General features: G+C 36.4%; 1 protein-coding gene across 1 annotated transcript; it reads left to right on the top strand.

Moving 5' to 3' along the window:
* The first annotated feature begins 455 nt into the window (after positions 1 to 455).
* LOC116211907 (protein DA1-related 1-like) lies at positions 456 to 8050 on the top strand. Its single transcript, XM_031546447.1, has 11 exons — positions 456 to 581; positions 681 to 762; positions 884 to 1040; positions 4597 to 4720; positions 4851 to 4934; positions 5871 to 5990; positions 6429 to 6617; positions 6912 to 6971; positions 7101 to 7219; positions 7341 to 7399; positions 7480 to 8050. Exons 1-11 carry the CDS (start codon positions 456 to 458, stop codon positions 7797 to 7799), a joined length of 1440 nt encoding a protein of 479 aa, XP_031402307.1. The 3' UTR covers positions 7800 to 8050.
* The last annotated feature ends 5975 nt before the right edge of the window (positions 8051 to 14025 follow it).

Below are 14025 nucleotides of genomic sequence, written 5' to 3'. Positions count from 1 at the left end.
AGAATTTGTCGTCCCTAAATTCGTCTCAAATTCGGTCTCTTATTTCTGTCTCAATTTTGAGACGTGTGAGGTCCATATCAATTATATTGCTGTCTCTATAGGACCAAATTCCTGTAGTGATCACTCAAGCTTTTAGGAAATTTAACACTTAATTATACAAGAATACCATTCAAGTTGGGCTTTTTGTTACTGGGAAAAAATCCATCTATCCTCGAAAGAGCTTTGGAGGATAACTTTTCATCATCCATCCTAACTATAGTACTGATACATAACCCTGTCTATGCGGCATGTGCTATGGTTGACTCCGTGGTCAACATCATCCACGTACATGTGCTATGTTAATTATAATATTCCCTTCCTTCATGGCACAATATGTATGTGCATTTCATGTATGTATGTGAATATATATATGTATATAGAACATTTCTGGACGAAGACGGAAGCCATTTGAGATAATGGGTTGGCTGAGTAAGATTCTTAAAGGTTCGTCTTCTTGTCCTTCTCCTAAATCTAAAAGGAAATCTCGCTGCAACTGCCATGACCACACCGGAAGCTCGACAATGGACGCGGATTATGCCGAGGTAGGTAGCAGGTACATTCACAAATCTATGCATATATACGTGGTATGTTAAATCCAAGAAATGTCTCTACATGTTGACTAGAGATATACCTGTACACAGGACGATTCACCCGAAAACTCTGAGAATGCAGAACTAGATTGCTTGACTACCCGATCCCAGTCAGAAGCAGTCAGTGAGGAAGGTAGAGCAGTATTGGTAGCAAAGATTAATGTTGTTATGAGTTCATTTTTGAGATAAATTGATTGCCAATTAGTATTTCTATTGCGTATAATCTGACATACGGTTGTGTTTGGGACTTATAGGTGAAGAGTGTGATCCAGAGGATGAAAATGAGGAATTTGCCGAAGATGAAAGACTAGCGTTGGCGCTTCAACAGAATTTGAGTCTAGAAGGTCGTCCTCAGCATGTTATGGCAACCATATTCCAGCCCACTCCCTCCTTTTACTCTCCTAATCAGAGGTATTCTTCTTTGCTTTTAGCATCTCCATTTTTTTTTTTTCATTGCAAGAGACGGCCATGGCTACTGAGGAAATAGAGGGGATGGGAAATAATAGAAACAGAAGAAGTTACAATAGTAAGGAGCGAATTTGAACTTTTCTAATGATCGACTAAGGTATGTAGGAGTGACGCGGCAAATGATGCTGTGCAGGACATAGATAACCTGTGATTGATTGAAATTCCGGCCGATCGCCACGTGACGTGATAAATGACATACCCCTGCCATGGCATATTACACCCTAAGGTCAATGGTGTCATGCGGCTCATGGAAGCTGACCAAGTACATCTGAAATATTAAATGACACAATAAAATCATGTGGACAAATAGGAGGTGGCCAGCGGTGTGACCTCGCCCGCGGCCAGCACCCCAAATCGGGGTCGCCGACCACATCAGTGGTAGTTGGGTTGGGTGCTCATCATTTTGCTATTTTATGCTCCGTTTTTTCCCCTGCAACTATTCCCTACTGAAACCTTCAATCAACCTTGTCCGAAAAGAAGAAAAACAAAGTTTGAAGAAATTTTAACATTATTCTGAAATTGAGATTATAATTAAATGATAACGTAATGAGTTGAGACAGCACGACTCAATAGGGCTGGTTCTGTTGGCTCTAGTGGCACGACTCCTCTGGTCAAAATTCAAGTACGAATCAAGGTAAAGTCGCATAAAAATATACTTCTTATTGGGTCACATGCACAAACTACTTGGACTGGACTTTTTAACTATCTAGTGCGTTTGTAGGATGTTTACGTAGTTCGTGAGTAGATCCAGGACCCGAGAGCTAGTGGGTGTAGAAATACCATTTATTTTGGTATATAATATTAATAATAATGCTAGAATATTGGAAATATAAATATAAATACAACTCAATCATTAAAATTTGAATATGTTGAACTATCTTAGAATTGTCCTCTCTGAAACTTCTGCAATTTTATTAGGGGTCATCAATTAGTTGATTATATGCGACATCTTAAAAAATATGAAAATCCCACATTTGTTAATCGTTTATACGTTTCAAAGAGACAAAGTGGTAGCTCTAATTGTAACAATAAAGAAATTGTGTCATAAGATTAAAAATTAATGAAAAAATCAATTGGAATCAATAAAGATTATTATAGAGCACATTGTACATGCATAAAATTTGCGCGAGAGTAACCAAGGGGCATTGCACGCAAGGAAAGAGTCGTCTTTCTTTTTATGTGTTCGACCATACATGAGAGAGAGATGGGAAAGAAGACAATTGTGGGTAGAATTACGGGAGAGACAGATTTGTGAGATTTTTGCATTGTTTGGTTTTGATTTTAGAGTTTATTTTGATCTCTATTTCACTTGGTTTCACTTATTTTTAATTCAATAACACAATTATTACTTTTTCATTTTTTTTCAATTTTTTTTCAATTTTTTAACCATTCAATTCGATTTTTAATATTAAATTCTCTCAACTGTTCATTATTTTTTTCCACAATTCAACAGTACAATCATTACTTTCTCTCAATTATTCATTATTTTTTCACGCTTTTTCTCATAATTCAACAATACAATTATTATAATCTAATTATATATATATATATACAAAGTCAGAATAGAACGGAGTTTTAATCCCACACAAGTTGGCGAACTTTGAATATCCCTTGTTATAAGAAGTCAAAACACATGTACTTGTCACATATCTTGCAGAAAAGTTGTTACATATTTCAAGGGGTCCATGCCGTGTAATGTGTATACCCACGTTCCCATGTTAACCATGCATCTTCCAGGTTGTCACTTGGCTCCCAAAGATCAATAATTTCGGTTGTTGCCTTGGCGGAGATGCTGTCAACTGCTTTTATCACAATAAAATAGCATTAGAAGCAATAGCTCTGTACCCATTTAGATGTTAAGTTATACATTTTATATGAAATCATTCAAACATTATATGGTCAAATCGAGGTAACAACTCTTCACAGCTAGGGAGTTGATGGAAAAGCTGCATATAAACAACTTCGAAAATCACCAGTTAAGTCGCTGTAAAGACAACCGATAATCATTCAAGTGAGATCATAACCTTGTCTGTAATCAGATACAACATATTTAATTGTAACAAAAGAATATAAGTCATAAGGTAGACCCTGATAATTATTTTATACAGCTTTCCGCATATATTGCTGCTCAATGGTCATTAACTATTGCATTTGCTAGAGTTTAAATACTTTTGCCCATGGTATCAGCACCAATTTGTGGGAAAAAAAGAGAATAAAACCATTAAAAACAATAATCATGGTGATTTTTTTTATAACAATATAGGGGAGACTCATGGACTTATTATAATAAGAATAAATTAAAAGGTCATGAAAAATTTCAATACTAAGAATCAAGTATCAAACCTTTTGATTTCAAAAGAGAATGTCAGCCTCGACAAAGTATCTGTATTTTAATTATAAAAATATATTATTTTATACTGTATTATAACTATGACGCTCTTTGTTTCAACTAAATTTCACATGGAGAAAATTCAATGCGGATTTTTAAGTGTTTATTGAAATAAATGCTTAAATAATTAGGTCAAATCTTGTTTGGTAGAATAATAAGTTATTTAAGAGGAAAAAATGTTAAGTGTTATGATATTGGCAACTAAACTTTTCCGTTTTGAACTTTTGATCCATCATTCAATACTATTTTTTTTACTGGACATTTTCAGAATTTAAAATTAGAAAAATAAATTCTGAAATTAGGAAAAAAGGAAAGAAGAAGAAGAAGAAAGAGAGAACACATAATGCACGCCGCACGCCCTAGGGGAAGTGGGGACGATATGCCCGTCACCACCACCTCAAGCAAGGTCTCAGACGATAACAATCGCGTAAAATGTGACTCCTTCCTTTTTTGATTGATCCACCTCAAACAAGATCGCCGAAGATAACAGTCATGTAAATTGTGACTCCTTTTTTTTTTTTTGATCGATCTATGTCCTCATTTTCGGGTTTTCAGATTACCAGACTTAGTGCAAGATATATGTCCCAAACAAGTCGTAACTCATCATTGAGGTCAATCTGCAGGTGGTTCGTGAGGATCGGGACAAAAATTTAATCAAACTATGTTAAGTATTGGCTCGTGCATTGCGCAAGCTAGTAAACAATGATATTATAAAATCTAAAAATATAATAAAATGTGTCAAAGAAACTTCATGAATTCTGAGCATAGCTGGAAAATTATTAATTGATGAATTTCAAGTCTTGAAATTATTTGCCGACATTAGATTTTCGATTACATAGTTAATTTTTGGCTTTTGCACTTCTATGATATGGCACTGTGATTTTCCACCACTTCTCAGTTTTATTGGTGGTGAATCAGAGGGTCACGCAACTGGAGGTTGGGTTCGTCCCATATGGCAGGTTCCGAAGAATTACCTCAACTTTTATAATTGTACATAGATATAGATGAAGAAACAAGATAAAATAGAATCTAATGCCAGATTAGTAATATTCTTTTCGGATGGTAACTTGCAGCTGATTATTAATACGCATTTTGTTCTTATCATCACAGAAGTTGTGTGACATGCCATGAAGAGATTAATGAAGAGCAATGTTTCAGTTGCACGAACGCTTTCTGGCCTACTTCAGGATGCTTTCAAGGCCAGACAATTAATTTGCCTTTTGCAAACTATGAGGTCCAATATTCTCTTAAACCAGATAATTCCTTTTATTTTGGGATTTCTCCGATGAGAACTTTTTATCATTCAATTTCCTTGATAATATGCAACGTCCTGACTAATTTACTATTTCTACATGTAACTTCAGGAGAATTCCAGTTGGCCTCGTCCTCGCATCGAGTCCTATTATGACATTCATCGTTGTCCAAAATGTGATGTTTGCAAGAAACCAGTGAGGGTCACCTTAACAAATTATTGATCAGAATTATTTCGTGAAAGTAAACCCAGTTTCATATATGTGTGTATATATATATATATATAGTAGGTTTAATTCTGTCCCAGTTTCATATATGTGTGTGTGTGTATATATATATATATAGTAGGTTTAATTCTGTCAGTACAGTAATCATGAATTTTATGTTTTCTTTTTCACATCTAACGTTTACTTTTGCATAAAAATACAAGAATCGCCCTAATCACCATCCATCAATTTCTTTGTTAACTTTGCTCACATGGCAAACGTTCAGGTAATGTGGCACTCTAAATATTCAAACAATAAAGTGAAATTTATAAAACTTCAAAAAGGTCATAAAAATAAAATAAAATGCGTAAAATAGAAAAATTCAAAAAATATAAAATACAATTAAAAAATAACAAAATAAAATAAAATAAAATAGAAAGTCCTCAGAAATAAGAAAGAATAGAATTTAATTAAGAACATAAATCACTAAATCTCTAAATAAAGGTCAAACATAAAAAATATAATAATTTTAAAAAATCAATTAATTTGAAAAATTATATAATTTAGGATTTATATTTTATTGTAATAGGTCAAAGAGCCTGCTTTATAATGAAAAAAAAAAAACCTATCTTCGGCTCCATCTAAGAGGGCGAGTAAAGGGCAATCAAAATAGAAAGTGAGTGGCGTATTAATTAAACGTAGGTTCAAAAAGTTTGAGCGAAAACTCATCATAAAACTTCTCAAGTTACCAATTCATCAAAGAATATTTTTACACGCAACATAACACTCATTTCTTCCTTAATATCTGTTACTCCAAATTACGCAAAATTTTTACTTCGGGTTTATCATATGTACAAAGTCCCAGTTATGTTCTGAAGTTTCATTTTAATAAGCATATATAAGAGTATATTATCTCCTTCATTTCAGGTAAGCCTAGACTCTTCGGGCAGTCCTCTATATGAAGTATCACCAATATGGGGCCAAACGTACTGCATCAAGCATCGACGCGATGGGACTGCTACATGTTTTACCTGTAACCGACTAGAGGTAAGACGTATGCCAGCTATTTGTAGAACTTTATGTCTTCAGGAAGATGAGCCTATCCCAAAATAAATTTAATTGATAGTCGATCAAATAAATTTTTCATTACGCATTTTGGTTTTTTGTTTTGGTAAAACATGCCTTTAAACACCCAATTCATATCAAATGACCGTAAGGTATGAAGTTCTTCAACTGCCGTATTAGAGGGACACTGCTAGCACGAGATGCAAACTAATCATTAACGCATTTCGAGTCTGGCGTGATACGAACTTCTCTGCACATGCTCCAAAACCTACTTTGGTATTATTGTATAAGATATCACGATGGAAACCATAGATGGACACATATAACAACCTAAAAATTTAAGCTAGATGGATGCAGAATCTATGTTTCATATATGTATATATATAATGTATATTCTTATTAATATTCATATGGATGCAGCCATTTGGAGCTGAATATTCTTGGCTCAGTGATGGTAGGAGAATATGTTCAGACTGTCAAAGGTCGGCAATTACGAGTCTAAGTGAATGCCAGCCTCTTATTGTCGAAATACAAAATTTTTACGAGGGATTAGACATGAAAGTGGAGCAGGAGATTCCATTCAAATTGGTTGACCTCAAAGCCCTGAATGTAAGTGCAAAAATATACACGGTGAGATTCCATGAGATTTTAAGATGATGAGAGTCGTGTAATTTAAAAAATTGACATTCTTAGATAAAGCATGATGTATTTATTTATTATCCATATATATATATATTGAATTTAATATTTCTTGCATAAGGCAATTAGATATGTGGTTTATCAACGCTTACATGTGGTGCTTATATCGCACTTATTTTGATAAATATTCCTCGGAAAGTTATTTTTGTGATTTACATTGACGATCACCATTTTTTTTCCCTCCTTTTGCCGGGACATACATAGGAGAATGGACCGGGAAAGTGTGTGGGGTTGACAAGGTCATTTGAACTGCCTCTTCAAACGGTCTGACTTCTTTTCTATGTACTCGTATATTTGAGCAATCGAAAATTTATACTTAGAGTGTGTAATATCAAGGAAAAAGAAATTGCAGTGAACTCTTTTTTCCGACTAAATATGTAATTTAAACATCAGATCATCTCGACCCCAGTGTTTGGACCTGGCAACGAGCTGACTGAAATCGTAACAGAGCCACATAAACTCGTCAGTTATAAAGAGGTGGTAGACATAAAGGTTTTGAGGGACACCCCCAGGTAATGGCGATATCGATCTTTTGGTCTATGACATGAATCATTCCCAACTCGTACGTCATTCCTTAGTACAAACACCATTCACTTGTAACGTGTCGATTACTTAAAACTTCTTTAATGCCAGGTTATATACGGGTATGAACCTTGCCCATGAGATGATGCATGCGTGGCTTGCACTCCACGGTATTCTTATGTCAATTTTTTTTTTTTGTGAATGGATCTATGCTTTTCAATATCATATAATGATTTCATTCTCTTGACAGGTTCTTATTTAAATATTCGCCGGCGTTGCGAGCTTGGCTATCTGGGCAATGAAAGTGGTAAGATTCATGAGGGTCTCTGCGAAGTTATGGCCCATATATGGTTGGATACAGAGATCCATGCCATGTCTCGAAGTGAGTACATTTCGTCTTCTCGGGACGTCTTTGAGGAGAAACTTGCACACCATCTGAAGCGTATGATGGAGCTAAACCGCGATCCAACCTATGGAGATGGATTTCGAATGGTGCACCGTGCAGTCTCCAAGTATGGACTCAAGGGAACTCTTGATTATATCCGAATGACTGGGGGTTTTCCCAGGTAATTTATGTAGTCATGTTTTGCACATTTTTCAATCATTGCTAACGCTACTGCCCAAATGAATGGAGGCACAAAATGTGGCATTATTTAACCTTGATATGCATGTCACTTTTGCCGCCTCTATTGGATTTAGAGGCAACAATATGCTTATCAGGAGTGCTTTGGTCGATCGGTAAACATAATCATGTTAGTGATATGCTCTAGAGTCTGGTTTATATATTTGGATAATTCTTTTAAATGACAATAAAGTTTATTTTATTATTCGTATATTGTCTATGTTTATTAGAATAAAATACTTAAGATATTTTGAATGCTTCATTCCTAAAGAGTTAAAAATATGAGTGACAGAGTAATTCGGTAAGAATATCTTTAAACTGTTCACGATCATAGAAGACTAAATTGGACATTATTTCTTCAGCTATATTGTCAATTTGTCTATATCCATGATTTGTATACATATACTAATGAAGAAGGAATAGTGAGTTTCATGCTATCTGATAACTGTTATTAGGACAGACATATGGATGCTTATATGATAAGTAGTCAAACGTGACGTGCATATAATATTCATACCGTAATTTACCAATGTCAATGAATGTTATCTGAATCGTATTAATGCATGTAGTCCTTAGACCTGAGATAGAACGCTATCTCATGTATATGTGATAAGGATTTGCTACTGCTAATGTATTTGTGCTTAGCATGAATATTCGGCAAATAGTTGTTTTAGTTAGTTATACTTAGAGGTAGGTATCCAATCAAAGCGGGATTCACTAACCTGAATAAACATTGAAAATGTCCTATGGATGTTTGTTTTGTTCTAACTCGTGAAATCCTCAGCCGGAGTAGATAGACTCGAATAGAAATGAGTTTTTATTCAAGTTCTATAAATCTAAGAATGAAATCGGAGAGTCCATATAATCAGCTATAGGATTTGAAATTTACCGTAGCTCTGTATGGATTGGGATTTTATAGTGAAGGGATTCAATGCATGACATATACGATCAAAGGTTCAATAGAATGTTTCAATTATACATTCATCATCATTTGGATTGTCACGATATGCTGCTAGGTGTCACTCGTGAATTTTAGGAACCAAAAGCATTTTGAGAATTATGCTTTTGGTTACAAGAAAAGTTTATGATAATGTCAAATGAGCTTATGTTATTATCCTATTACCGATTGGTGATGAACCTAGTTAGTCACACACAGTGAGCGTGTTTAAACCGAAAAAAGAATTAATTATAATTCGGGAAGTTAATTAGGAATTAATTAGCGAATGAGGCTTCCAATGTGACTACAAGGGTGCTAGCACATCCTGAAGCCTAGTTCAATATCAAGGATAAATCTAATTATAAAAATACAACAATTTTCTTATTTGGAAAGTTTCTATAAATAAAATATATATTGATGGAAACTCGTGTCAAGGACTTGTTTGATCTTTCTTTCTTACTGCAAGGGCAAGTCACATAGAGTGTGAGGACTCATTTGTGATTTATAAATTAATGTGGATTAATTAATAATTACATTTTAGTCCCTAGGGTAAAGATATATATATATATATATGATCTTACAGTTAACCCTAGAGTGCAATCTATCAATAAGACCCGATATTAGAGAGAAAGGAGAGGAGGACTCGGCCAAGAGCATATCAGTCCAGTTGTGAGTCTCCCAAGGCTGATCAGAGTCGTCCTTGACTTTGGTTCGGTGTTGTCCTTAACGTCCTTGAATCGATTCTTTCATTCCGTGACTATTTCGTTTGAAACCGGTGACCTAGATTGGAGTGTACGGGTCGAGATGAGCTTAATCTCGGTGGAGACGTGCTCATGTGCACGAGCTAGAAGCTGGACACTTGGACGGTTAGTTTGATCGACTCGAATTAATAAGGTTAGAATAAAAGTCTAAACTTTTCTTGTTGATTCGATATGTGATGTTATCTATTCATTTAGGAAGTGATTCTCGTGTCAAAATGTGATCTTGAAGTTTTTTATTAAACGAGCATGAGATAAAAAATTGATTTTTACTGTATTTAAACTTTCCGCTGCGCACGTTCTCGGTTTTCTAATAGTGGTATTTGACCCACACTTCTATTCGATTAGATACATGTATTATGCCTAATTTTAGTGATTGAATGTGATTTATTAGTGTTTGATGAATTAGTATCGAATTGGGCACGAGAAATTGTTTCTCGTAATTGGCCTTAAACAAATCAACTCGGTTGATGCTTGTGGCCGCTGAGCAGTCGCAAGATAGCCTTCACGGGCCAAGGATGGCCACCGCTAGGCGGTTGTTGGTTGCTCACGAGCTGTTGGATAGTCGGTTGGCTGCTGGTGGTCACGAGTGGCCGCTCCTGGTTGGGAAAGATCGTTTGTTGCTGGTCACTTGGCGGCTGCTGAAGGTTGCTGGTCAGATAGTGATTAGACGCTCTGAGCTAGAATTGGTGGCTAGGCAGAGCTGGCCTCTCATGGGTGGTTGCAGATCAGTAGCTGAATGTTGCTGGCCTGCTCCTGATGGATGGCTGTTGGTCCTGGGTGGTTGCTGGGCTGTTCGGCGGCTATTGCGGACTGTTGGATGCTCGGGTAAGTGCGTGGATATTTCCATGGCTACGTGCTGGTCAGGATTGGCTGCGGCTTATCGGTAGCCGACCATGGTTACTGCTAGTTGGTTGTAGCTGACCATGGTATGGCTAAGATGTGTTGGCCGCTTGGGGTCAGCGATAGTCGCATAACGGGCAATTTCGATATTTTCGGAAATAAGATTTTCGAAATGATTAATTACCAAAATTGTTTTCGTAAAATTTGATTTTATAGAAATCGAATATTTGATATCCTATTCTAATGAGATTAGAACTATTGATATTTGATATCAAAAAGGATTTTGGAAGATACAATAGATATATGATGCCTTATATATTTTAAAAATTGAAAATTTTCCTAATACGTGATATTTGGATATTTTGTAAACAGTTACAAAATTGGCATGAAATTTATTTTCCTTTTATACTATTAGTTTCCTTTCATAAATTTCGAGCATGGTGTGTGATTATGGACTTTAGGAAATTTTTACTTAATTCTTGTGGCTCTAGGTTTAGGCTTATAGTAAGTCCATGATCATGCTTTTATTGATTCCGAGTACATATTTATGCATGTGATATGTGAATACGGATAATGTGCAAAGTGAAACCAAATAGTAATTAGGCCACCAAAAAGAAAATCTTCCAAATTAAAATATTAAGTTGAAAATGGCATGAGATTGCGAACCTTTGTTATGGCTCTCCACCAAAGCATTCTCTAAAGAGTTTTAATATGTTTCGTCGTCGGTCGTGGACTCACGGGGCACAAGATAGACTAAGAGATCTTTTTGCATGACTGTTTAAACATGTGATGTATTAGATTGTCAGTTGCCAATAACGGTAGGCACCTGAGGTAGCTGATACTAGGGTTTCGTGGTTCAGACTTAACTATGTATGATGGACCAATAATGGCAAGCACCTGAGGTTTGGAGTATTATGAGTCGAATTGATTGAGCCATACATAGAGATGTACTGAACAAGGAGTTGTTCGCTTGTAGAATACTTGTTTGCAATAATGGCAGGTACCTGAGGGAATTAGCATTTTATGAGAATTCAATCACCCGCCAAGAATCTTTCCCGATTTGGATTCATGTTTCCTATTTTGGAAGTATAGAATTCGAAAAGATAGTGGGAGATCGTTTTGATTGAAAGTCCATGGTCATTATGGTTATAGACATAAATTCATTAATTTAATCTTGTTATTTTATACAGTCACCATTAGTATGAAATCTATGAATCCTCTCTCGAGTATGCTGAATGATAACAAGTTCATTGGGCTTAACTTTTCGGACTGCCTCCGTAACTTGAACATTGTACAGAATATGGAGGCTCTGGGATACATCCTAGAGACTCAGGTGATTGAAACCCCTGGCAGAGATGCTTCGATTGATCAGCAGGACGCATACGATCCGTGGTCTGCTGATGACATGAAGGTCTACTGCTACATGCTTGCTTTTATGAGCAATGAGTTGCAAAGACAACATAAGAATCTCAAGGAGCTCTAAGGAGAGAACGACAAGTCCGCACGACATGAGATATCCAAGGAATTGTTCCCTGCGAGAATGCAGGAGGGACTGAAGTTGGAGCACATGTGCAGAAGATGATCAGGCTGATTTAGTAGCTTGAGAAACTTGAGTTCCAGATGGATAAAGAACTTCATGTGAACTTAGTTCTTCAGTCTTTCCTAGATTCTTTCCTAGGGTTCATCGTGAACTTTCACATGAACAAGCTATCATGTTCGTTGTCTGAGCTGTTGAACATGTTGGTCACTGCACAGAATGCCATGACCAACAAGAGCAAGGATAAAGAAGTCGTTCTTGTGGCTAATGCTTCTTCTAGTAAGACTGGGAAGAAGAAGAAGAAATCCCATAAAGGTTTTGTTCCTCAATAGTCAGCAGGGGTGTCCAAAAATAAGGGCAAGGCAAAAGTTAGTGGGAATAAGGGAACTTGCTTCCACTACGGCAAGTATGGACATTGGAAGAGAAACTGTTCTCAATACCTCGCCTCGTTGAAGGCGAACAAGGGAAAGAAACCTTCAGAAGGTATGTCTATCTCTTGTTATGTTAGTTCCAATGGTTCATATAGCTTATCTACAGCTTGGATTCTTGATATTGGTGCGAGCTCACATGTTTATACCTCTATGCATGAACTAGCAAGTAGTAGGGTCCTCGAAAGGAATGAGTGAAGATTGGCAATAGAGCAAGTGTTGTGGTCAAAACTGTAGGGTCGACTTTGTTACATCTAGATGGACATGCTCTATTTCTAGACCATGTTTTAGTTTTACTGAACGCCTATCGGAACATTATTTTTGTTTCTAGTTTGACTAAGAGTGGATATTTGTTTGATTTTAGACATGATGTTTGCGACATTTATTATGGTAATAAATTTATTGACATTGGTTATTTACACAATGGTCTTTATTATCTTAGAGCTAGAAATGAGACGATTCCAAACACGATTGAGATTAACACCGTATCTGAATCTGCTCCAAGTCTAAAGCAACTTTGGTACCTTAGACTAGGGCATGTTGCAGATGATAGGATAAGTTGGAGAAGAGACTTATAGTTCCATTGGGTTCTAAACCCAATTCAACTTGCAAATCTTATCTTCAAGGTAAGACGACTAAGACTCCATTTGTGGGACAAATGGTAAGGGCTAAGGAAGTTTTAGAACTCATATATAGCGATGTGTGTGGTCCACTTAGTGAAGTGGCTCGGGGTGGTTATTCCTACTTCATCATCTTTACCGATGATTATTCTCTGTTTGGGTATGTTTATCTTATGACGTATAAACATGAATCCTTCGAAAAATTCAAGGAATTTAAGGCTAAAGTAAAGAAGCAGAAAGGGAAAAGCATTAAGACTCTTCGATCTAATTAAGGAGGAAAGTACATGAGTACTGAGTTTGGTGATTTCCTGAAGAAACATAGTATTGATTCTCAATTTACTCCACCAGGAACACCACAGTTAAATGGAGTTTCTGAGAGGAGGAGCCGTACTCTGTTGGACATGGTTCGGTTGTTGATGAGCTATAGAGATCTCCCCATTTCGATGTGGGGATATGCGTTGCAAACCGCATGTTACTTGTTTAACAAGATTCCAAGCAAGTCTGTCTTTACCCCTCCATATGAGATGTGGAATGTTAGGACACCTAGTTTCAAGTACGTTAAGATTTAGGGTTGTCATGCATTCATTAAGAAGCAGAAGACCGATTAGTAGGAAACCCGATCCGAGAAATGCAGGTTTGTTGGTTATCCAAGTGACAACCTTTTCTACTTCCCTACTGAGCAAAGGGTTGTTGTTAGTAGAGATGTGATCTTTTTGGAGAAACAATTTGTTCAGGAAGGTGGCATAGGAAGGCAGATAGCATTTCATGAGGAGTCATTAGTACCACAGATCGATTAGGCACTTATTTCGATGGATACTGATAAACCAATTGAGACACCTACTCAGATTGAGAATGTCATAGAACCTCGAAGGTCTGGTAGGGTAACTTTTACTCTCGCGAGGTACTTAAATCTTCATGAGAACGTGCAAGAATTGTTCATTCATGGAGATAATGATTATAAGGATGACCCTACCACTTATGAGGAAGCTATATCAGATATAGATTCTTCTAAATGGCTAGAGGCCATGAAGTCCGAGATGGACTCCATGAG

This window comes from Punica granatum, chromosome 6 (genome assembly GCF_007655135.1).
Source record: "Punica granatum isolate Tunisia-2019 chromosome 6, ASM765513v2, whole genome shotgun sequence".
In the NCBI taxonomy this organism is placed as follows: Eukaryota; Viridiplantae; Streptophyta; class Magnoliopsida; order Myrtales; family Lythraceae; genus Punica; species Punica granatum.
This window is presented reverse-complemented; position numbering and strand designations above follow the sequence as displayed.